The following is a 26663-nucleotide window of genomic DNA, read 5'->3' as shown; positions in this document are numbered from 1 at the left end:
TCATATAGAAAATTAACATATTGATGTCATAACTAAGAAACGACAAACGTAGACGTTAAAACTGATCAAAAGTTTATTAAATTTAAACACTGAAACAGGATAATATATACACATACAAAAGTTACAGGAACACTTGAAAGGTTACATTATGTATTTCCACTGAACATCCACTGTAGGACATCCATGAGCACATTGAACAGGTTTGCTATTGCTAACAAAGGGCTGGTATCTGTTAATGTTCCCTCTTACTGTTATTTACAATGTGAATTTGACTGCATTTGTTTGTCGTAACCCTTTCACTTTTTCTTGCCTTTCTTTCCAGCTGCTGGTTTCTTGCAATATTTTGCCTCCAGATCTGAGATGAGGGAGTTGAATCCATTTTCTTTAGCCTTTTGTCTTTGCTAAATAGTAGACAGAAAAGCCAACAGTCAATTTCATTGCAATAATATTCATGCATCACACTGGCTGCTGCCCCAAAATAGAATTCTGGAGGCACTGCTCAAGACAACGGCTGCCTGTTTTTCTATTCATTAAAGGTCGCCTTTCAGCTTACCAGCAAAAGTCAGAGAATTCTTAGCTTAGATTGGGTCCACAAACAAACCAAAAACATCCTTGAAAAAGCCCATGTGCCAACAGTAGAGCATCTAGGATACATCAAATATTAGCGATAATATCTGAATAATTTTGTTGACTATGTAAAATTTTGAAATATCGTGCATATTGAACTTTTCCAAAAGAATCCACAGAGCGTCCAATATTACGTCCCCCTTAAGCATTACAGTGTGCAAAATAGACGTGAGGTGAGGGAGGGTCTTACTTGACACATTCTCAAAATGAAGAATGGAGACGACAAACAGCACAGTAGAAAAGAGACAGGAGGAGATGATACATTACTCTCTAAAAGAAACAAACTGTAATTTCAGGGTGGTCACAAAACACTCTTAAAATACTCTTTACGTCCCCCTATCAATAATCGTGAAAGCTGTGAAACCGTAACCCACGCTGGTCCTACATCACCCAACCCGCTCCGAGCTGAGATCAAACTGGCAACCTTCCACATGGGAGTTGGTTGCTCTACCAAGGTGGCTAAAGACCTTGGCCTCTAGCATCTTTCGCTAGAGAACCTTTAGAGGTCAAAGCAGTAAGGTTTACCTGCATAGCACTTACTAGCTGGCCTTCGTTACACTCACCCCCCTAAACCTCACTCCCATCTGAGTCATGGCACCAATGTATCTCCCACCGGCTATACATCACCCAACTCACTCCAAGCTGTGATCGAACCGGCGACCTTCTGCATGGGAGTCGATAGCTCTACCAAGGAGGCCAAAGGCTTTCATGCCTAAACGTTTGTTTCGGAACCTGTCAGTTACCGCGGTTCGTTTGGCATATGTGAATCCAGCAATTGCACTCTGATCCACGCCAAATCAATGGGTCCGAGATTGCCTGTATTAGGTGGCCTTGGCTCGATTGAAACAAACTTTGGAGCGGATGGATTGTCGTGAGAAAGCGATACGATCCGAGCCTGCCTATATCACAGTGTATTTTGGATATGTAATAGGCATACAGCTATAAGAATTATGAGTAGGGAGGGAGGTCATTCCAGACATCCCAAGTCTGGCAAATCTCCCGCAAATGCATAGAGACTCCCGGATGCCCGCGTCTCCCTCCCATGTAATCAAATACGTTGCGCAGACTTCTAACCCCTCCCCATCCTTCCTTGCTTTTCAGACACGTCAAATGCACCGTCAAACACCAACAAACCCCCACAATCTTCACATCGCTTATATTGTCTTATTGCTCATCGTCATAATTTAAACAAGGACTCATGACAGCTGAGTGGGACTCTGCAAAATAAACCGTAAAACTCTGACCGATATGAGGAGTGATTGCGCACATAAGACTTGTTTTAGCTCTTTTGGTCCTTTAGTAATTTTGCTGTGAAAAAGCGAACTGCACCAAGAACAAAGAGCAACAATGTAACAATTCCGTTTCGGAACAAATTAATTGATTCACAGGTGTGAAAGCACCCTTAGACTATTAGAGGTATGAACCTATACTTGTCTCACAGTTCGGTTAGTATTATCATGCCATCGATTCGATATCGGTGCATTGACAATGCTTTCCATACACTGTGTTATATTTTGGGGGGAGGCTATAACAAGCTGTCTAAACACACAGCACTACACTGTCTCTCATTCACTCACATATACAAACAGCACCAAACACACACACTTAAGCCCTCGCAATATGCGTTTAGCCGGGAGTTCTCGCGATGAGCGGAGCAAGAAAAAAAAGACACACTTTTCCAACGGTCCCTCATTGAGAGCTCCTCCCCGTGCGAGCTCTCCTGGCTAAACGCATATTGCGAAGACTCAAACAGAGCAGTGGTCGTAATGTCGAGCGAAAAAAAAAAAGAAGAAAAAGACAGCTGTGAAACATAACTTTAGATCTTTTGAGGGTAAGAGTTTTTGAGTTATTGCCGCTATAACTGAATGTGTCAGGAATATTGAAAACAAAACCAACTTAACCGCGCTCATTTCTGGCGCCCCCCTGGATGTACAGCGCCCTTAGCATTTGCCTTTACTGCCACGGGCCGGCCCTGAGTTGGCTCCTGAGTGTTGTAAATACTGGCGCTCACCTCACGGGCGACAGAGCGCATAGGAGATAAATGACGACAGTACATAATAACCAGTTATGATTATTACTTAACCGATACCGAATTGTTTGCGTCTGCATCGCCGTGCACGGAAAAAACAATTAATTTTGACATCCCTATAGACTATAATCGTACAGCCAAAATCTGTAATCATCGCATCCCTAGCTCAGAGCTCTATCTGACTGCCTGGACCTCAGACACGAGGATACGCTGAAGCAGCTTTCAGCGCATGCCAGAGTGTGTGCATGGTCTTGCGATGTGCGTTTGGTGTAGAGTGGACGGAGAGCAATAGAGAAATTCTAGATGAAACGGCAGTGTGAACGTGGATTGTTTTCGTTCTAAAATGCTGTTTTAAAATGAAAACGTATTAGTGTAAACAACAGGGCCTTAGAGTGAACCATCCCTTTATATGGTAATGTAGCTTTGAATATTTCTTTTGTACCTTTATCATAGCTACGAGGCTGTCTTCACTGTTCAAGCCCATCTCCTCCTGCATTTCCTCCGCCTCCTTGCGCTCTTTTTCCGCCTAGAAAGACAAGATAATGCATCAGAAAAGGTTTAAAGCATGGGTCTCAAATTGGATTCCCGGAGGGCTGCAACTCTGCACAGTTTTGCTCCAACCCTAATCAAGCACAGCTGATCCAACTAATTAAGGTGTTCATGATTATTAAGCAGGTGTGATCTGGAGGTGGTTAGAGCTGAAGCATGCAAAGCTGTTGCCCTCCGGGAAATGAGTTTGAAACCACTGCTTTAAAGCCTATACCCAAATGCACATCAAAAAAAAAAAGGAAAGTCATCAACCTTTCTTTTACGGATGTTCTTCTTCTTGACGCTCTCATGAGTGAAGGCTTTGTAGGCCGGCACCTCTTCAGCATCAATGGCTCTCTGAAGGATGTCCTTAACGCGAGGCTCATCTTCATAAGAACAGCACAGGGCCGACTCCATGATCTGATCCATGTCACCTTCGTGTTGCAGGTACACTCTTTTTAAGTCTTCCACTTCTTCGTCGGAGCCTTTATACTGCTTCTCGAAGTCCAAGATGTCTTGCAATGTAATCTGCGGCAGAAGTGTCACAATACTGTTCATTTTAGCTACTGGCTTTGAAAAATGAACAACATATTACACCCAGGGTTCATAGACTATAAAAATTCCAGGACTTCAATTTTCATGACCTAAAGTTTTTATGTAATGTCTACGTATATGTGGTGAATCATAAGGAAAAGAATGAATGTTTAAATTTATTACAGCATATCATAAAACACGCAACAATCTCTTTATTTTTATATTTATGTAAAATAGATGATGCTTACACAGCACTAATAGAGTGGAGGAACTATGATGTCAATTTGTATTCAAAAACCCAGAAGCGAGTTAGCATTTTAGTAGTTCCGGTTCCCTCGTCCCAAAATCAATGAGTTTTTCCAATGGGATTTCAGTTAAATCGCTTAAATAAGGTTCGTGGCTAACACAAACTCAAGATACGTTCACGTTTACGCTACTTTTAAAAGACGATTGCTAACAAGTTGCTAAATGGAACTACAGGCGGTGTCGGAGACACTATACGTCATCGAGCTGAACTGGTCTGGAATGCAGCCCGCTTTTGTTGGGCATTTGGAATTGTCTGTTATTTAAGTATTTTCATGAATAGTATTTTATAGTTTGTAGTATTTTTCTAATTGGGAAATTTTTGTTACATTTAAATTATATTTAAAGGCTTAACTAGGTTAATTAGGTTAACTAGAAAAAAATTTAAACATCCAGGAGGTGTGTTGAAGAAAGTTGGAGCTAAACTATGCAGGACACCAGCCTTCAAGAACCAAGTTTGGACACCCCTGGTTTAGTGGCTAGTTCAGTCATACGAAAATGCATGATTTTAGCACCCAACCACACCCCTAAACCCAACCGTCATTGGTGGATAAGCAAATCGTAGCCTACTAAATTTTATGAAATGAGATGAGTACAAATGAATTAGTCACTAAATCAAAAGGTTACGAATTGCCATGAGATCATGTTTTCCTCAGGCTCCAGCTTTATGTTTTATGTTGATCGTATTAAGAAAAAGAAAAATATCTGAAGTTGTTGTTTTTAAGTTACATATGCAATGGTTTTACCGCTCCGGCCCACTTGGGAATCGGTTTTTCTTTATGTGGCCCCTGAGCTAAAATGAGTTTGACACCCCTGCCCTAGTGTGACCGCAGCTTAAGTCGCTTTGGACAAAAACGTCTGCTTAATGACTAATGTAAATGTCATTTCCTTGACTTTTCCGAAACGTTTTGAGTTTTTCTGTATTTTCAAAACTTTTCCAGGCTTAGAAAAAATGCCATGTCATTTTCCAGGTTTTCCATGACCGTATGAACCCTGTACACCAAGTCCAAATGAAATCAAAACTATGATCCCCCTCCAACTGTCAGTTTCAACGACACACAGAAATAGTGAGCTTGGGCCTGTTGTGGGTAAGGAGGTTCAACCACCTCAGAGATTAAACTTGAACGCTGAGTTGACTTATTGACATTAAAAACTCAAGAGTGTTCGGTTTCAGAACAGCTGATCTGAGATAGGTCAATCACGTCAGACGCCGCTGCAAAAAAGGGGCAAGATTAAACAAGATGATTAGACATTGAAACAGCGAGACAGAATGTTTAGATCCTCAATTGGTCTCGCGCAATCATATGATGTGATTTTGCAGGTCAGAGTTCACCAAGCTTGAACTTTCCAAAGCAGGGAACTGCAAAACTTGCCGCACGACCTTGCGTTTCCGGTCTGATGCATTTGTGTGGGTCAATGGGGAGAAAAGTCCAGTGTGACCACAGCTTAATTCTGAGTTAAGCGTGCACACCGCAACTATAAAAAGGCATTATCAATGGACTGCAGATAAAAATGAAAAAAAAAAAAAGAGATCATTTCTTTCTCCAGCTGAACTAAATGTATAAAGTTATAGCAAATATGACCATATATTTAAAAAGGCAACACCACTGCATCAGCGAAGCAGACAGTTACTGTGAGACAACAGAGCTGCTCAAGTTAATGCAGAAGTTTACATTTAAAATAATTAAAAGTATTTAAACTCCACACAGAAATGCCAACTGACCCAGCCGAGACTTAAACTAGTGACCTTCTTGCTGTGAGGTGACAGTGCTAACCACTAAGCCACTGTGTTGTCGGTGAGTAAAGCCTTATTTATACTTCTGCGTCAAGTGACCGGCGTAACCCACGGCGCATGCAACGCGCGTGGCTGTGCATTTATACTTCTGCGCGCTGTCTCTGTTGGTCTGCATTACACTTCTGAAACGCTAGTTGGCAGTGAGGTGTTTATGTTCCTCTGTGTCGAGTTTCTTCGCTGCTTTTTTGCTTTTTCTGAACACTTCCGGGATGTACAAGTGGATCAAACTTGCTCATTTTGAGGCAGAAACCAGCGGACGTGCAACAACTTTAACTATGAGGTAAACACAAAACAAAACTTTCCATCCGAAGCTCCTTCAGGGGACTCCACACTCTCGGTGCCGCCCAGACTCGTCAGCGCTACCAAGCCAACCAATCACAGAGCTTGCGCTACGCGTCGTTGCGACGTGTAGTTACAATTTTTGAGAGGTGCACGTCAGCGACGCCGACGGCCACGGCGAAGGGCAATGCGTCAGCGCCGTAGCATACGCCAGCATTTGGCGCAGAAGTATAAATCAGCCTAAACACTTAATTTTGAGTTGAACGAACCCCTTAAGACAAGCACGACACAAATACCTTGGGAAACAATCTTCTCCAGTGCTCCTCCCAGTTGCGGTCTTGATCAAGAGAGACAGACTCTTCATCCACGATTCCTTGTTCATCATAGACCGCTCTTTGTTCCTTGTCTGCTAACACTGCATATACCTTACCCAGGACCTGTGCAAATTATGAAAATGATCATTTAAGCATGTATTTCACCCTTTAACAGTCATGATTAACTTATTTTAAATATATACAGTTGAAGTCAGAATTATTACCCCCCCGTTTATTTTTTTCCCCAATTTCTGTTTAACAGAGAGAAGATTTTTTCAACACATTTCTAAACATAATAGTTTTAATAACTCATTTCTAATAACTGATTTATTTTATCTTTGCCATGATGACAGTAAATAATATTTGACTAGATATTTTTCAAGACACTTCAATACAGCTTAAAGGCTTAACGAGGTTAACTAGGCAAGGTAAGGTACTTAGGCAACTCTGGCCTGAGCCAGCCTGGTGAAAGGGCTGGTTCTTTTTTCTTCTCAAAAAGTGGACTTTTTTTGCAGTTATTCACCTCTTTTTCTATTTAATTATGAGATTTAAATACTGCATTTTAGAGACAACTTGAGCAGTATTTCAGGGTTTCTATCAAGTCAAATTTAAGACTTTAAGAACATTTTAAGACCATAACGATTGAAATTTAAGACTTACACAAGGTTAAATGCTAAAAATATTTTTTAATGGCCAAGTTAAAACTTTAAAAAACATTAAAAACAATTGTTTTTGTAAGGAAGATAATTAAACCATATTATAAGTAAATAGTGTTGATATATAAATGTTTCTTAAAACTTCTATTGAAATATATTGTTAGTGATTGGATATGTGTTTGCCCGATTAGGTATAGCTTAACATGGATATACAGTTGAAGTCAGAATTCTTAGCCCCTGTTTAATTTTGTCCCAAATTTGTTTAACAAACAGAAGATTTCTTCAACACATTTCTAAGCATAATAGTTTTAATAACTCTTCTCTAATAACTGATTTATTTTCTCTTTGCCATGATGACAGTAAATAATATTTGACTAGATATTTTTCAAGACACTTCTATACAGCTTAAAGTGACATTTAAAGGCTTAACTGGGTTAATTAGATTAACTGGGCAGGTTAGGGTAATTAGGCAAGTTATTGTATAACGATGGTTTATTCTGTAGACAATCGAAAAAATAGTTTAAAGGGTCTAATAATAAAAAAAAATTAATAACTGCTTTTACTCTAGCCGAAAATAAAACAAATAAGACTTTCTCCAGAAGAAAAAATATTATCAGACATGCTGTGAACATTTCCTTGCTCTGTTAAACATCACTTGGCAAATATTTTAAAAAGAAAAAAATGAAAAGTGGGGGCTAATATTTCTGAAGTTTGGTCACTTCATTCATTTTATTCTGATCGGATATAAATCTGAACGCTCAAACCACTTCAGAAGGTGATCTGGGATGCATTCCAGATTAAACTAGACAGGTCTAATCATTTTTAGACAAAATTTATACAAATCAAATAAATTATGACCTGAAGAAAATCTGAGCTGTGCCTGAAACACCTGTAGGTGCGAATTTACAGCCAAAATTATATTAAAAACATGTTTGCTACAAGCATAAAACATGTTTTAACTTTTCAGGCCTGTAGCCAGGGGGGTTCGGGTGGTTCGGAAGACCCACCCCTCACTGACAGGTCCAGAATTTGTACCACAATGAGCTCATTTGTCTTATTTTGACTGCTATGCCATCATAAATAATGAAAATAATCCATTGAATAAGGCTTTATTTTTTTTAACCAAAGAGGCTAGAAAAAATCTAAGGAATTACCTATTATTGTATTATTATTGTTATGTTTTAATTATTATTTTGATTGAAATGGCCAAATTGTGACTGATGATAGTTGAATCTGCTGGCCAGTTTTTTTTTGGTCTAATAAATTATAGTAGGCAACAGTTTGTTTTTTTACTTTAAAACTTTAACAGATTTCTATTTTTTTCCTAATGATATATGATGTAATAAATTTGTATTTTAAAATTTAGTCTTGTTTTAATTTTTTTAATAGCAATTTTTAGGAAATATTTTTAGTACATTAAAAAGTGTGGTTATGATGACATTTGACATGTTAATCCAGCAAAAAATGTCACTAAAATGCAGTATTTACATCTCATAGTTAAATAAAAACTGAAGTGCATAACTGCAAAAAGGTCCACTTTTAAAGAAAAAAAAAGAACCACCCCTTTCACCAGGCTGGCAATTGGCTAATTAGTAGGCCCACACGGAACCTGTGTGCGCAGAATTCCGCAGATTTTTACCCCATCATTAATTCTGTTTTTTTACTTGAGTAAGTGTGTATATCTGAATTTATTCAGTTTTTATTCAGTAATTTATTTCTTTTTATTTAATATATTAAGGTCTTAGTTATGATACTCTGCTGGATACTCCCAAAATAATTCCGCAGAAATCCGCAGATTTTTACCAAAATTCTCCGCAGAAATAGCAAAAAACGTCCGCAGATTCCGTCTGGCCCTGCTAATAAGGTAGAAATTAATGCTTATTATAAGACAATGACAATGTTTTTTGATCTTGCATGTGTATCAGCCTGTTGTTGGAGACTACCAATACCGAAATATGACCTTTTTAATGCATAATAGGGGCTATTTTAAAAATTAATAATAAAACCAGATTTTATTCCAGCCTTTCTCCAGATAATAAGACTTTCTCCAGAAGAAAAACTATTATAGAAAATACTGTGAAATACTTGCTCTGTTAAACATCATCTAAGATTTTTTTTTTACAGAAGGGCTACTAATTTGGACTTCAACTGATAGAGGTAAAGTTGATTTTATATTCGCCCATTCGTTAATTTAGCAGTCTCTATATTGTTAACCATGTTACGCTGAATATTCGATCAGAATTAGCATGCAAGTATGACTTCTAAACAACATTAACACTATCTAATTCACTGAGAACAATGTTGTACTTTGATAGTCATTTGCTGCTAATATGATTTCCCTATTTACAATTTGTAATGAACACTTTTCTGAAATTATATTATTAAGGAGAATGTCTGAATATCCTAATATAAAACCAACTTTACCTCTATCTTCAACTGCATGAATGATTAGTTGGCATGAGATACACAGCGGTTACCTGGAACTTGGTCGTGGCTGATTGGTCACCAGGAGCTCTGTCTGGATGAACCTGCAGAGACACTTTATAATATCCGCGTCGGATCTCCGAGTCTGGAGCTTCTTTACAGACGCCCAGGACTTCATAAAGATTGGAGGTCTTGAAGAGCTCCTCACACTGATCCAGCAAACCCATGACTGTCTGTGAGGAGAATAAAACCTGCAAGTCATTCACTGATATCTTAACTAAAACAAATACCTTTTTTAGTCTTTTTAATATTATTTACACACTAATAACATCCGTTTATAAGAATGCTTAAACATTTACAAGAAGTTTAATAGATAAATACAGCTGTACACATCTCATTATACAACATTAACTCGAAACAGTTCAACGTAACGTAATGGTGTATTTACGATCTTACCGGAGAAAATACACTGCCGTAGATAAGTAACTCGGGTCACAGACTTGTTTAAAAGTGCCGATTAACAGTAAAAAAAAAAAAAAAACCGGCTGCTTTTCAACACACAGCTGCCGTAGCTTCCTATGGCTGTCAGAGCGCGCCAAAATTTTTAGCGCGTTTTGTTTGCGTCACGTGACGTCATGACGTGAGGTTGGCTTTAATTTCAATTTCTCATGAACTGCTTTTGGTTTGATGTTGAAAATCTTTTATTTAAGCACAAAATTACATATTAGGTTTTCTTGTAAATATATTTTTTGCCATTCAATAATGTTAATAAAACTTTGGAGCAAAATTTGTTTATTAATTTAATGATTATATATGGGAAATACCATGTACACCAACACAATTGGTCCAATGCTAAACCTAATATGTATTTGTTTAAAATTGATCTTAAGCATTATATCGAAACCCTAAAAGACATTAAAAATTAAAAAGCTATAAGGATGTATGCAATTTTGGAATATTTATGCAAATTTCTTGTCATTTTTATTTGTAATTCCCCTGTAATTTAATTTATTTTATGCTTTTTATTATCTTTTTATTTGTTCCTTTGAGGTAAAAAAAATTGTAAATACTGTATTCCTCATTTTTGTATGCTATTGATCTTGTTATGCAATAATAAAATAAATTTAAAAAATACTAAATAAAAAAACAATTAGGAACTGCTCTCTTTTGTTGTATTCTTTATAGTACTATACGGTTTCTTGCAATTAACTGTAAAAAAATTCTCATAAGTACATTTCTTGTGTTAAAGCTTGGTAGTCAATTTTTGTCATTGTCTTTGCTCAAGAATATTATAAAAAGATTTAAAGTTGTTTATTAACAAAAAATGGAGTATAATATAGAAACAATGTGATGTTTTATTCTGATAATGAGAACTTGAGTTGTAAAGGACAACATATTTGTAATTACGTTTTTAGGAAAATACTATGGAGGAAGAAACCTGCAAAAACAATAAATAAATAAACAAATAAATATGTAAATATATAAATAAATAAGTAAATCCACAAATCCATGCATAATAAAAAATGCATGTCAAAATACATTTTTATATCAGCCTTGAAATTGGAAATATTAGGTTTCCTCTCTGACCACTTGTGTATATGAAATTTGCCTAGTAATATCAAATGATCTAACATAAACAGGAGATACTTATCAATATATATGGTGAAAATTAAATAAGTATAGCAACGGCTGTGTCAGTGGGCATTTCTGTGTGGAGTTTGCATGTTCTTCCCATGTTGGCGTAGGTTTCCACCAGGTGCTCTGGTTTCCCCCACAAGTTCAAAAACATGCGCTATAGGTGAATTGGGTAAGCCAAAATGGTCCGTAGTGTATGTGTGTGAATTCTGCGTAGAACATATGCTAGATAAGTTGGCGGTTCATTCCACTGTGGTGACCCAAGATTAATAAAGGGACTAAGCCCAAAAGAGAATGAATCAATCAATTATTCAATGAAAATAAGGCATCTCCTTTCTTTATATTAATTGACCACTCAGTATATTAAACAGACATCCAACATTAGACCAGAAATATTTAACATACAGTTAAAAAAACAAATGCATAACAGTCTCAACATCCACCTGCAAAAAACAAGATTCAGAAAGATCAACTTTATATCTCTTGAGAAACTGGTGGGTTGGATATATATTTTTTTATATTTATGTAAAACATTTTTATGAAGATTTCACTGACTTTATTAGTGACACAATATTTGTTCTTATGAGCCCAGATCAAATTCCAAGTGATATTCTCAAAATTATTGTCCAAAAGAGTCAACAGAGAACTTTTATTATGTATTCTAGAACCCGGATTGTAAATGTCAGCCGCTGTTATACTTCCGTTTATTACAACCTAAAGTTGTTTGTCATTCTTTGCTCACTTTTCGACTCCACAATTAAGAATCGAGGGCAATGTTAGGTACTTAACTAAACTCGCGACTTCCAGTAGTGCGATATTCGGTTTTGGCAGGATGTCTCGCTGCGTCGCGTTACAGACGCATTTGGCGTCCGTGATTGAGGCTCTAGTTCACGCCGCGATCGCTGAAATGTGCAAACTTACGGATGTGGAGGCTCTGTCGGGTCTCACAAGCGATGCTTCAAAAGATCAGCGTAAATACACAGAGACCGAGGCGAGAATGAAGACGGAAAAGGAGGAGAAAATGGTGAGTTTGCATAGATGATGTTGTTTAGAGATCTGCGGCCTGCAACCTTAAACATGCGACGCGTTCACAGCCGTTTAAGCGCACGGGTGCACATACTATAAAGATCAGTGCGGGGTTTGCGCAGGTCTGTTTAAGTTACACCGCATCAAACAATCTGATTTATTCAGGAGTCGCACTTGACAAGTGTGAAGGCGTCAAACACAAGATAAACTAGTCGTATGAAAGCTTTAGTTATAGGTATTGCTAGTGTTGTTTTGAATATTCAAAGTAGCATGGTAAACAATAAAGGGAGCCTGTCACAAGTTACGAATATAAAACTACCGTTACCTCGATTTATAAAACGTGTTATCTTTAATTTCAGTTAAGTAAAGGTTTCATGAAACAAAAAGATTCACATCTAAATTATGGGCCTATTTTATTAATTTATTTAATTTCTTTTCGGCTTAGTTCCTCTATTAATCTGGGGTCACCACAGTGCAATGAACCGCCAACTTATCCAGCATATTTTTTACTAAGCGGATGCCCTTCCAGTCGCTGGGAAACATCCACACACACTCATTCACACACATACACACACATACACTACGGCAAATTTAGCCTACCCACTTCACCTGCACCACGTGTCTTTGGGCACAGAAACGTCAACTGAACCAGCCGAGACATGAACCAGCGACCTTCTTGCTGTGGGATTAACGTGCAGCCAGGGCCTTTTTAAATTGTTTTTTTTTTTATTGTGCTTTAGAAATTTACAAATACAGCAAAACAGGCACCAAAAAACATTTTTACAGCTTTGAGAGACTTCATTAACAGAATAAGTTCGTTGACAAAAACCTTGTATAAAGAAGGGGGTTTTAAAAGTCTGTCAAAGTTTTTTTTTTACAAAATTAAAAAAAATAATAATTATCACCATTTTCAAAATAACAAATAATTTCTTTTGCATTCAATGTTATCAACGTTATTTTTAGCAGAATGATTAGAAAAACAGGCTTTCCAAAATAATTGCTAACTCTGAAAATCAACAAATAAGGATTCCTCACTGTTTTTACAAAATAAACATTATTTCTCAATATCTCAAAATATGGAGAGCATCAAATTGGTTGGGTATGTTTTATGTAAAATCTTTAAATTATTGGCCTTTATATCAAATGTATGCTGCAGATGACATTATTGCCTAAATTTCGAGGTTACTTATTTGAAATATTTCTTAAATGAATAAAATGCATATTTCTTGAAATAAATCATGTATATTAGAGCACATTATTAAGCAGCTTATTGAAAAAGAAAAAGCACCTATCGTAGGGGTAATTTATAGTTTTAGCCCAAAGAATGAACAGTCTATCAGATGAAGAAGAGCCGGAAAATAATAAATAAATAAATGAAATTTACTGAAGACAGTTTGCAAATTCATCAGCAGAAGCCAGTCTTAACACTTGCAATGAGTTCCTAGGGCGCTCTGCTTACAATAACCAATCAAAAACAATTATCCTCTCGCATATCATCATTAACTGCATCATACATTTAGGCACATATAACTAAGCAAGCAAGCCATGTTAAGAAAGCAGTATGTAACTAGGCTTTATTTTAGTTGAAATAGTATGCAGCAAATGTTGATTTATATTATTTGAAACGGATGTATGAAAATATTGAATACTGGCTGCATTTTAATGTATTATACGAGTTATATTTGTTCTTTCAGAAGCGGTTTGCATCTGTTATGGAAGTATTGGGCAATGAAGCTCTAGGGAAAATAATAAAGCTCGTGGATGAATCCAAATTACTGTTGAATCTGGAGTGCAAAACGTTTTCAGGCAAAAGGGCAAAGCGGCCAGGCTGCATCTTGAACATTCTGTCTGCTGGGGGACTGGGTAAGAAGTTTTAAACATGAAGTATTATTACACTTCTGTACAAGGAGGAATGTTTAATGGAAATATAAAACCTTTTAAATGAATGTCATATGTATTTTTTTAGAAGAGGAACATTCTTATAATGGAAGCGCAAGAAGCCTGGAAATGAAAACTGATCATGAGGTAAAACAAACCACATGTACATTTATGGTTTAGTTCAACCAACAATGAAAAGTCTGTTATTAAATACTGTTGATATCTGCAGACCACAAATTAGGATATTTTAGCTGAAATCAGAGAGCTCCCTCATCCTCCATAGACAGCAACTATGCAGACTCATACAAAGAAGTCTGAGAAAATCAGACCCTGAAAATCTAAATAAATACATCTTCAAAACAGACCTTCAGTGGTTTAATCAGATATTAGCCCCTTTCACACAGTGATACCGGTAAATATCTGGAAAATTTCCTGAACAACTTTACCGGTATATTCAAAAAAGCGCTGTTCACACAGGCGAGGACGTTATGGAATTTTTCCGGAAAAGAGCATTCACACATCCATCGCAAAATGCCGGTAAATTCTGACATCATTAACTAGAAATGACCTCTAAACGGCTGCGCTTGTATTTGTAAACATTTGACTACTTTACAAACTCTTCGGATGAATCAGTATTGAGTACAACTCTAATAAAAACATAGAGAAACACTTTCGCATGTTGAGATGTTCATGATATGTGTGTGTGCTGGCGCTATGGGCGCTCACGGGCACACGCAAAGCTTGAAGGTAAACAAACAACGGATTATCATAAACATTTTATCGATAATTATTTACACAGTTAGCATTAAGAAGGAACATAGAAACATTATCTGACTAACATCTAGTAGCTAAAGATGTCTGGAAAAAATATTCAAAGGCTTTTATTCTCATAAACCGCGCGCACATGAATGCGTCTGACTGTTCTGATTGGCTAAAGCAGGTGTCTCACGTCAGCACGTTCTAGACGTGGACGCGCTGTTTCCGGCAATCTTCCTTCTGCATTCACACAGCGCAGCATTCCGGCAAATCACCGGTAATGTTACAACTTCTCTTTCCGGAAAATAGCCGGAACGAATTTACCGGTATTTTCAAAAAGGGCCTGTTCACACTTACAACCTTTCCGGAAAAGGTCTGTATGTGTGAAAGGGGCTAATATCAAGCTACGAGAATACATTTGTGCTGCCATAAAGCAAAAATAACTTTATTCAGCAGTTTCTTTCCTCAGTGTCGGTATATTGCGCATGTTCACATATCGTGTTTGGTTGTGCCTCTGATGTATTGCCTTGTATGTACCCCAGTGTTCGTGAAAGTGCACAATATACTGACACTAAGGAGAAAAAAAGAATGAGTAAAATCATTATTTTTGCTTTATGCGTGTTCAAAAGTGTTCTTGTCGCTTGATAATATTCTGATTGGTTGTTTTGAGGATGTTTTTTGGAATTTTTCTTGACTTTAAGCGAGTCGGGGCCCTAGCTGTATATGGGGGATGAGGGAGCTCTCTGATTTTACCTAAACTTGGTAAAGTTTAAGAAGTTTTCAGGTGTTTGGAATGACATGAGGGTGAGTAATACATCAAATAATTAAAATTTGTAACTTATAAAATATTCAACTTATTAAAGGTGCAGTATGTAAGCTTGACACCCAGTGGTTGAACTAGGTATTGCATGCCTGGTTCATGCAAGCGCAGGTTGCCAGATTGACCACACCAACAGGAGTGTGCCTGATTATCGAGCCTAAAGCCGTGTTGTAAATAAAAGGAACAGCACATGATAAAAGAAATATTCTTCATATTTAAGGGAGTCCTAACCAACACCTGAAATTTATATTTTAGAAACTGCTTCTATTTCTCACAAGTGAACAACAGAAAACTGACAATAATTACCTTAGGTACACCTCATGTGCTTTATTCAGTGTTAAATGTTAATAATGTGAGTTTGAATGCTATTTTACATGACATTTATTGCCATACTACTGAAAGCAGCAGCAGATAGTTCACCTCTGTTCTTGAAAATAAAATAAACTGTTTGAAATTGAACTGTAGATCTGTGACTCAGCACAAGCCAACTGTTACGTCCTTTTAGATGTTAATATTAAACTAGGAGTAGATGACATAACATACAATAGTTTAATGTGTGTGACAAGCGGATGGAGAAAGAAATAAACTGAAAACCAAATATCACTGCAATTATTTATTGCCCATACATCCAATGAAACCAGTGAAAATTATACATATTATACAGTGAAAGGAAAATATTTACAATGATTAAATAATGAATTACCTGGGGGGAGAGGAAGAAGTTGAATGTGCTTAAATCAAAGAAATAAATATAACAAAACTCAGTAACTGTTTTCACCAAACTAAACTAAATATGAAAAGAAAAGCATGAAAAGAAACATCTTGAACGTACCAAACGTCTTAACTAAACTGCTCTAACTAAAAAAAAAAACATACAGAAAACAGCACATTCTCCTGAACCTAGTGAACTAATACAAAATATGCATCTGAGTGTTGTATATGTATATCGCGCGACTTAATCACTCCTACACCTCTCTGAGGCATCACTCAAACATGTCAGTTAACTGGACAAGTTCACAAGCAAATACATTGCATTATTAAATCGCAAACTTTAGACAAGAGCATTAAACAAGCAAAACACATTCTCTCAGACTAGCCCTCGCAAGATAGACTGTCCTCATAGAGACCCACAGAAAGAATAAGAGTGAGAAGGAAAGAGAGAGAGAGAGCGCGCCATTGCATTGCAGTTTGGGCACGGCTTTTAAACGCTACGCCAACCAGCGATTGGTGGCGCAAACCCAGTGTCAGCGGCCAACGTCATCAGCACGAACTGCGGATCCTCCAATGCCGATCGTACCTATAACACATGCATGAAACGACACACCCACATACAAACAAACACACACTTATACAAAATACGTTCTGCAAGCGAACGTTACACCAACACATATCAATGATTCAGCATGTACATTTAATAATGTTAAAGAGGATTAATATGTATTAAATAGATTATAAACATTATCATTTCGTTGGAGTGCAGTAAGTGCACTATTCTGTGCTTCTGAATGGCTGTATTTAAATATCTATTGTGTTTTGTCTGTTGCAAACAGCCAAATTGCTTATCACGTCTCATCACGTAGCGTATTGTTTGGACATGGGGTTACAATGTAACCTACTCACCTTTGCGCTTTTAATAATTATATTATTTGCTAATTAATAACCACCTCATGTGGAACTCTGAATCTGCGTCTCATTTCGGAGGCTGTTACTGTCCACCGTAGGTCGCATGTCTGTCATGGAAGCATGCTTTGAGAGCCTTCCTGATTGGATGAATCATATATGTTGCTTTCCACCAAGGCAACCCGGGGTGCTGAAATATAATTAGCTAAACTGGCATTGGGTGAGGTAAAGGGACCAAAACAAAGGGACCAAAACTTCATTCGCGCGTCAAACCCCCGCTTCATTTGCGCGTCAAACCCCCGCTTCATTCGCGCGTCAAACCCCCGCTTCATTCGCGCGTCAAACCCCCGCTTCATTCGCGCGTCAAACCCCCGCTTCATTCGCGCGTCAAACCCCCGCTTCATTCGCGCGTCAAACCCCCGCTTCATTCGCGCGTCAAACCCCCGCTTCATTCGCGCGTCAAACCCCCGCTTCATTCGCGCGTCAAACCCCCGCTTCATTCGCGCGTCAAACCCCCGCTTCATTCGCGCGTCAAACCCCCGCTTCATTCGCGCGTCAAACCCCCGCTTCATTCGCGCGTCAAACCCCCGCTTCATTCGCGCGTCAAACCCCCGCTTCATTCGCGCGTCAAACCCCCGCTTCATTCGCGCGTCAAACCCCCGCTTCATTCGCGCGTCAAACCCCCGCTTCATTCGCGCGTCAAACCCCCGCTTCATTCGCGCGTCAAACCCCCGCTTCATTCGCGCGTCAAACCCCCGCTTCATTCGCGCGTCAAACCCCCGCTTCATTCGCGCGTCAAACCCCCGCTTCATTCGCGCGTCAAACCCCCGCTTCATTCGCGCGTCAAACCCCCGCTTCATTCGCGCGTCAAACCCCCGCTTCATTCGCGCGTCAAACCCCCGCTTCATTCGCGCGTCAAACCCCCGCTTCATTCGCGCGTCAAACCCCCGCTTCATTCGCGCGTCAAACCCCCGCTTCAGAACAGAAGCATATTCGCGTGATGGGCAGGGCTTCTGTCTGCCCAGTGACTCTATCTTCGTTGCTAAATGGCTAACATGGATTTTATTAAGAAAAAAAACTGTGTTTATGTGTTTTATTAAGGCTGAAAAACAGCATTGATACACTTAGGGCCGTGTCTGTGTCCACTAGATCCGTTCAGAGGTGCATCCAGCTCTATGAGCTCATAAACTCCTCCAGAAACTTAACCTGGATGATGGAGGCTTTCAGCTGTGCTTCTGACTGAGCCAAGCCCAGTTTGATGCACTGTTGTTGGCTGGAGGATTTCCCCCGGAGCACCAACAACAAGCGTACATCACAACCACGCCCCTACAAGAGCAAGCTCCTGATTGGTTAATGCAACACGAATGTCCGCTTGAGTTCATATTTTTGAACTTGAGCGATTCGCGCAAACGGGCAGTAAGCGCGTCAAACGCGCAAAACGCTCAATATGCGCAATTCGCGCATACCGCGCTGCAGGATGTCGCTTGACACGCGTCTGGTGTGAACGCAGCATTAGAGTCATGCATTTGCATTTATATTATTAATAATACTTTATTAAAAGGGCTGAGCCTAATCAGTATCTGGATGGGAGACAACATTGGAAAACTAGGTTGCTGTTGAAGGTAGTGTTAGTGAGACCAGCAGGGGTGCTTATGGTATGTGTGAGTCCTAATGCCCCAGTAAAGTAAAGGGGACACCATCCGCTCAAGTCATGATGTATCGGTGATGTGTGGAATACTGTTTCCAGGTCCAATACTCATTTGAATTAATAGAATACTTGTTTATGACCAATGAAAGTGAATTTTATATATAATCATGGTGTAAGGCAAGGCAAGGCAAGTTTATTTATATAGCACATTTCATACACAGTGGCAATTCAAAGTGCTTTACATAAACAGGAATAAAAAAGACAAGTTTAGGAAAATAAAATGCAGACAATAAAAATTAATAAAAACAGATAAAAACAAATTAAAATGAGTTAAAATAGGTTATAAAAGAATGAAAAAGAAAACGAAAAACATAATAGTGCGATCTGTCGGACGCAGCACAGTGCTCATTCAGTAAAGGCACAGCTAAACAGATGTGTTTTCAGTCTTGATTTGAATGTGCCTAATGTTGGAGCACATCTGATCATTTCTGGAAGCTGATTCCAGCAGCGAGGGGCATAGTGGCTGAAACACAACAGTCTCTGGACTTCATCTGCATAATAAAAAAGCACTAATATTTTAATAATTAATAAAAAATGTATCACTTTCTGGCCATCTGATATTAGGCATAGTTTTTATATATTGCGATCGTGATTTTTGAAAGTATTGCATCACTTTGTAAACGTTTATTATTACCATTTAATGAGTTTTCGCATACAGCTTGATGGAGCGCTGGGAACCGGAATCTGCTTCGCTTGACGTCACACTTAACAAGCGGATACTGTCAGTGAGCACAGTCTCAGAAAACAAAGAGAATTTTATCATGTACAAATCTTTGTGCTTTCTGTTATTCCCTGTAATGTAGACAACACACCGTGAAGTGTGAAAATGGTCCAGTATTGTTTATAAGCTATTCAGTAGTGCATTTTGATTTTAAAAGTAACAGGCTTGCTATAATATTTTCTGATTCATTACATAACTACTTTATGCCTGCAGTCTGTTGCGGTCACAGAGGACCGTCCAGAATCACCAGTGGTTTTGGCAGTGACGATCAGAGATGAATTTGGAAAAGTTGATTTGAAGTCCATCACTGCTGGTATGCTAATAGCCTTTCGGCTTTTTCAACCCATTTTAGTTTTACTAACACTTGAACTGTTAATTGTAGATTATTTTTTATTCAATAGGTTTATGTGAAGACTTAAAACCGTGGCATGTGCATTGTTAGATTAACTGTTATTGTTGGATAAGATTTGTCATAGCATTTTATTGATTTATTTATTTTTGTTAATTTAAATGCTTACATTGCCCTCTCATCTGTAAGTTGCTTAGGATAAAAAAGGTGTCTGCTAAATGAATGTAAAATATGATTTATATCTGAGATAAAAGCTGAATGCTTATTCAATCATCAGCGTCACATATTTAAGTCATTTAGTATGTTTATTTGGTGCATATGAAAGCTTTCTTAAAGGATTATTCACCCAGAAATGAATGTTTCTTCACCATTTACTCCCACTCAAGTAGTTATGTGCTTTTATGAATTTCTTTCTTCTGTTAAACATTAAAGAAGATATTCTGAAAAATGTTGGTTAAAAGTCCATGAAGAGAAAAGAAAACTATAAATATCAATGTCTACTGCTTTTTTTCCCATTATCCTTCAAAATATTTTCCTCTTGTGTAGAAAAAAAGACAACTCAAACTGAAGAAAGAGTAAAACTCAAAGGGAAGTGAGTAAATGAGGACAGAATTGTCAGTTTTGGGTGAATTCTATCATTAATAATCAATTATAGAAAATGTTCTTTTAATATTTTTGTAGAAAACATGATAAACTAGCATTCAGAAGTTTGGAATGAGTAGAACCTAAAATTCACCATGGGTGTATTCAGTTATTTAAAAGTGACTGTAAAAACCTTTATGATATTGTTGAAAATTAAGACCGTTACCCACAAAAAAAAAACAGAAACAAAGCTTCAAAAAAATTTTTGGTTTATCATCGATAAAAATGTGTATATATATATATATTTGAAAAATTCGAGTGATTTATAAATATCTAACTTTTTAAGACAGAAAATATCCTTTAAAGGGCACCTACTTTACACATTTTACAAGATGTAAGATAAGTCTTTGGTGTCTCCAGAATGTGTCTGTAAAGTTTCAGCTCAAAACACCCATCAGATTATTTATTACACTCTAAAAAAAACACAGGGATAAAAACTACCCAAATTGGGTTGTTTTTAACCCTACTGCTGGGTAAATATGGGACAGAACACATCAGGAGTTAAATTAACCCAAGTAATTGAGTTATTATTTTTAACCCTATAAATTGGGGTTTTCTACCCAATGATTGGTTATTTTTACTTAAATAATAGGTTAATTTAATCCAAAAATGCCTGCGAAAGGTGACCCAGCAAATGTGTTTTTTTGATTTGGCATCACTGAAGTACGGTGGGGTATGTGCAGCTTTGATTACAGGTGTACAAAAGGTAGTAAGAAATTATTTATTTTAGAAAGGTCTGACTAAGGGCTGCTATAGGCATGAGTCTCATTTTAATCATCTGAAAACGCATGGAATTTGTGTGTATTTTACCCTGTTTTCATTGCATTTAAACAAATTAGTACACAATATGTGGTATGCCAGTCAGCCCCTGCTGTGAGTTGATTTGACCCAAAGAGCTGGGGTGAAACTACCCAAGAGTCTGAAAATAACCCCCAAAAATTACCCAAATGCCTCAACCTAAGATTTGGGTATAAAAAATAACCCCATATTTTTAAGAGTGTATGTAATCTGCCCGTTTTGGTGTCGGAATGCATTGTAGCTGTTTTTGTAGCCTGTGGCTTTAAATCCAACAGTGCTGCTTCTCCTGTTTTACATCAGATGAACAGCGGTCAGTGATAGAGACAGACTCGGATGAAGCTGAAAAACAGCTAATTAGTCAAAAATACCAAGTAAAGGCCCGTTTGCACCGGGATGCTTTTTTTCCTGCGTTTTCCGTCGATGTTTAACGCCTCGTGACTAAATAAAGGGCAACAATGTTATTGTGCACATCAACCTGCAAAACGGCAGGCTCGTTTTTTTTGTTTTGACGCGCCACATCAACACCTTCTCCACCAATCAGATTGGCACTTTTGTTCACGTGCACGAAGCTGCTGAAGTTACAGTAAACAGCACTTGGAGGCGCCCAAGCGCAAAACTGTCAATGCGAGAAAAAGCATGTCAACTTTCTCTTTTCTTCTTCTTCTTCTGTGTTACACGTGGGTGTCAGAAGCATAAAGTTGTGTAGCGCCATCTTACATCAAGGAGTGATTTTGCATACTCTTCTGCTTGACGCCATTGAGAATCGCTTTGGTTTGAATGCGGAACAACGTCTTGAAACGCTGACGATAAACGCAAACGAAAAGCTTCTCGCTGTGTACGAGCCTCAAGTTTATTTGATGTATTTGTTGTGGAGTTTGTTCAAGCCTGTCTAAAGTGAGTCACGCACATGTCATTTGCAGCACACACACACACATATGCGTGTTTACTGACACCATGCGATTATAGCGGTTGTTGAAATATTTAATCAATTCCATGCGTTCTCAATAAAAAAGGTCAGGAGAGGGTTTTCTTCAATGTCAAAAATGTTAGTAATTTATTGGAAAGAGATGAACAGAATTCTGGTATCCTCAATGCAATGCAAGAGTTAAATTCAGGAGGTGCGCAACAATTTTCATATCTGACTCGAGCTTTTATAGGCAGCTGATATTAACTGGTGGAGTTTAGTGGAGTTTGGCATTTGTCAATTATTCTCCAGTCCTCCGTTGGCCGCACCCATACATGCGTCCTCTTTTTTTTTCTATGAATTCTCAACACAACATTAAAAGCATAAGACTTCTCAACTGCAAATATTCTGTGTTCTTTTTCAACCCATCTCTGCTTACAGGTACAGTGCATCTGTAAAGTCTTCATAGCGCTTTACTTTTTCCACATTTTTTATGTTACAGCCTTATTCTAAAATGGACTAAATTCATTTATTTCCTCAAAATTCTACACACAATACCCCATAATATCAATGTGAACAAAGTTCAATTATTTATTAAAAATATAAAAACCTGAAAAATCACATGTACATCAGTATTGACAGCCTTTGCCGTGAAGCTCTAAATTGAGCTCGGGTACATTCTGTTTCCATTAATCATTCTTGAGATGTGTCAGCAGCTTAATTGGAGTTCACCTGTGGTAAATTTAGTTGATTGGACATGATTTGAAAAGGCATACACCTGTCTATATAAGGTCCCAGGGTTGACAGTGCATGGCAAAGCACAAACCAAGCATGAAGAAAGAAATTGTCTTTAGACCTCCGAGACAGGATTGTCTCAAGGCACAAGGTTGGGGAAGGTTAAGAAACATTTCTACTGCTCTGAAAGTTCCAATGAGCACTGCGGACTATATCATCCGTAAGTGGAAGATGTTTAGAACCACCAGGACTCTTCCTAGAGCTGACTGGCCATCTTAGCTGAGTGAGCAGGGGAGAAGGGCCTTAGTCAGGGAGGTGATCAATAACCGGATGATCACTCTGTCTGAGCTTTAGCGTTCTTCTGTTGAGAGAGGAGAACCTTACAAAAGGACAACCATCTGTGCAGCAATCCACCAATCAGGCCTGTATGGTGGAGTGGCCAGATGGAAGCCACTCCACACCTTTAATTTGCCAAAAGGCATCTGAAGGAAACAAAAATCTCTGCACTCTTTGGAGTGAATGCCAGGTGTTACATTTGGAGAAAACCAGGCACCGCTCATCACCAGGCTTATAGCATTCCTACAGTGAAGCATGGTGGTGGCAGCATCAGGCTGTGGGGATGTTTTTCAGCAGCAGGAACTGGAAGACTAGTCAGGATAGAGGGAAAGATGAACGCTGCAATGTACAGAGACATCCTGAATGAAAACCTGCTTCAGAATGTTCTTGACCTCAGACTGGGGCAACGGTTTATCTTCCAGCAGGACAATGACCCAAAGCACACTGCTAAAATATCAATGGAGTGGCTTCACAACAACTCAGTGAATGTCCTTGAGTGACCCAGCTAGAGCCCAGACCTAAATCCTATTGAACATCTCTGGAGAGATCTGAAAATGGCTGTACACTGTCGCTTCCCATCCAACCTAATAGAGCTTGAGAGGTACTGCAAAGAGGAATGGGCAAAAAGGCAGGTGTGCCAAGCTTGTGGCATCATATTCAAAAAGACTTACGGCTATACTTTCTGCCAAAGGTGCATCAACAATGTATTTAGCGAAGGCTGTAAATACTGATGTGCTTGTGTTTTTCCGGTTTTAATTTTTAATAAATTTGCAACAATTAAAAAAAAATTGCATTGTCATTATGGGGTATTGTGTGTAGGAGTTTGAGTAAATACATGATTTTAATCCATTTTGGAATAAGACTGTAACATAAAAAAATGTGGAAAAAGTGAAGCACTATCAATACTTTCCAGATGCACTGTAGTTTAGCTGCAGAGCTTAAGTTAATTTTAGGCAATCAGGCCTTTCCATTTCTATCTGTTTCATCTACTTCTGCAAAAATGCTTCATAAGTATGCAAGGCATATCACACTCAAGAGAAGAAGTTTAGTTAATATATTACCTTTCAGCAATACAAATACAATTATTTAATGATAAGAAAAAGAAACAAATTTAAAAAAATATGTCTTTCTTTTTTCCAACACTGTTAAGAATTAAATAGTGATTTTACTGTCCTTTACAAACATGCTCTTTAAAAAAAAAACATTTTAAACTTTTCAAAATCCCAGAGAGTTGTAACAGATATTTTAATCACATTTTATTTGTAAAAATAATGTTCTGTGGATGTGGTTACATGTTATTATAGAAACATGACACCCGTTATTTAAATTGTGTGTGCGTGGCAAACCGCACTCCTGTTACATTGCGGTGGGGACTTAAAATCACTGGAATTTGGGTCACATATTAACATCAGGAAATTTTCAAAAAGAGACTTATTGTCTTTATATCGCCCCAACATGACATTGGACACTATATCTACACACAGTTCTGTCCAAACAGCTTAAAAACGTTTATTTTCATCATAGGTGCCCTTTAAATGTTATTAATAATTTACAATAGTACTATTTTTACATTTATTAATTTCCTGGATGCTTTTATCCAAAGTGTTGTACAAACTGAAACTTTTCTTAACTGAGTGACTCCAGGTTTGGTGAAGTCCTAATTTTTTCCAAGCTTTCCCTGCTAAAAAATCCAGCTTAAACCAGCCTAGGCTGGTTGACTGGTTTTAGCTGGTCGACCAGGCTGGTTTTAGAGGGGTTTTGGGGTTCCAGCCTGGTCTTAGCTGGTTAGGCTGGAAAATGACCAGCTAAATCCAGCTTAAACCAGCCTGGTTTAAGCTGGACATAGCTGGTTTTGGCTGGGCTCCCAGCCTGCTAGGCTGGTCAAGCTGGTTTTAGCTGGTCATCTCTCAGCCTAACCAGCTAAGACCAGGCTGGAAATGGCTGGAAACCAGCCTGGAAGTGGCCAAAACCCCTCTAAAACCAGCCTGGTTGACCAGCTAAAACCAGCCTAGGCTGGTTTAAGCTGGATTTTTCAGCAGGGTTGTCTGGAAGGGTAAATAGTGAGGTGAAGTTTACACTTCCTAAAGAAATTTTGTTGTCATAAACAGTCAACCAATGATTATTCACTTGTTCCCCTGACAGGTCACTTAAGCAATACTTCAGAAGATGGAGTAGCATCTGTTTTGCCAGAAGACGGCAGTGAACTCCCACAAGAAGCTGTTGCTTTATTTGGAAAGAGATCCTTTATTTGTTGCGACTGTGGAAAGAGCTTCTCTTCTCATAGCAACCTCAAATCCCACCAGCGCATTCACACCGGAGAAAAGCCCTTCGGCTGTGGCCTCTGCGGCAAGGCTTTCGCTCACAAACAAAGTCTCTCCGATCACCAACGAGTCCACTCAGGAGAAAAGCCGTTTGTTTGTAAAATCTGCGACAAATCCTTTGGTAAAGCGGCGCATCTGAAAACCCACGAAATCATCCACACCGGCGAAAAACCTTTTGCCTGCAACGTCTGCGGAAAGAGATTCAACATCGCTCAAAATCTGTCCAGACACCAACTCACACACACCGGCGAAAAGGAGTTCAAATGTTCAGTGTGTCAGAAAAGCTTCACACGGGCCGTAACGCTCAAAACGCATCAGCTCATCCACACAGGACAGAAACCGTACTCCTGCGTGTCTTGCGGGAAGGCTTTCCGTCACGCGGTTAACCTGAGAAACCACGAGCGCATCCACACAGGCCTGCGACCGTTCAGTTGTGACTTGTGCGGCAAGACTTTCCGCCAGGCTGTCAATCTGAAAATCCACAAACGAATTCACACGGGGGAAAAGCCTTTCAGCTGTAAGGAGTGCGGGAAGAGCTTCAGTCAGCAGAGCAGTCTCATTACACACAGCCGCACTCACTCCGGAGAAAAACCCTTTGGCTGCAATTACTGCGATAAGTGGTTTAACAATTCAAACAGCCTGAAGCTGCACCAGAGAGTGCACACCGGCGAGAAACCTTACTACTGTGAGCAATGCGACAAGTATTTCAGTCAGGGAAGTCACCTGCGTACTCACAAACGCCACATTCATGGAGGAGGGAAGCAGTACATATGCGATAAATGTGGGAAGAGGTATGCGGATCCTCGTAACCTTAAACTGCATAAATGCTTTTATGCTTAATCATGGTGTGTAGGACATTCGTCACTGTAGTAGAATTCTGAGCACATTTCTTTCTGTGAAATAAACCATATGGTGGATGAAAGAG

At 38.6% G+C, this 26663-nt stretch overlaps 2 protein-coding genes across 5 annotated transcripts; one reads left to right on the top strand and one right to left on the bottom strand.

Annotated features, from left to right (window-relative positions):
* Positions 1-51: 51 nt before the first annotated feature.
* On the bottom strand, positions 52-12220 carry dnajc9 (DnaJ (Hsp40) homolog, subfamily C, member 9). 4 transcript variants are annotated; one of them, NM_001002433.2, is given in 7 exon segments: positions 52-401; positions 3099-3182; positions 3458-3712; positions 6392-6532; positions 9543-9722; positions 9946-10005; positions 10034-10086. In NM_001002433.2, coding segments are annotated over 5 exon segments (759 nt in total). In that variant the 5' UTR covers positions 9717-9722; positions 9946-10005; positions 10034-10086; the 3' UTR covers positions 52-296.
* On the top strand, positions 11781-26663 carry si:ch211-207i20.2. Its single transcript, NM_001327904.1, is given in 5 exon segments — positions 11781-12148; positions 13845-14013; positions 14117-14175; positions 19867-19966; positions 25560-26663. Coding segments are annotated over 5 exon segments (1539 nt in total). The 5' UTR covers positions 11781-11956; the 3' UTR covers positions 26579-26663.

Source organism: Danio rerio, chromosome 12, assembly GCF_052040795.2.
Source record: "Danio rerio strain M-AB ecotype USA chromosome 12, GRCz13ab, whole genome shotgun sequence".
NCBI lineage: Eukaryota > Metazoa > Chordata > Actinopteri > Cypriniformes > Danionidae > Danio > Danio rerio.
Note: the sequence above shows the minus strand (reverse complement) of the source record. Positions and strands in the feature narration are given on the sequence as shown.

What these genes read in the sequence shown, in the direction of transcription:
- dnajc9 (XM_087274892.1), bottom strand. Translation starts at nt 9,716, where the DNA reads ATGGGTTTGCTGGATCAGTGTGAGGAGCTCTTCAAGACCTCCAATCTT. An exon ending in AGAACATCCGTAAAAGAAAG is followed by an intron (nt 3,183 to 3,457) that starts GTTGATGACTTT and finishes TTGTCTTTCTAG; the next exon opens with GCGGAAAAAGAGCGCAAGGA. An exon ending in GCCTCGTAGCTATGATAAAG is followed by an intron (nt 402 to 3,098) that starts GTACAAAAGAAA and finishes TCTACTATTTAG; the next exon opens with CAAAGACAAAAGGCTAAAGA.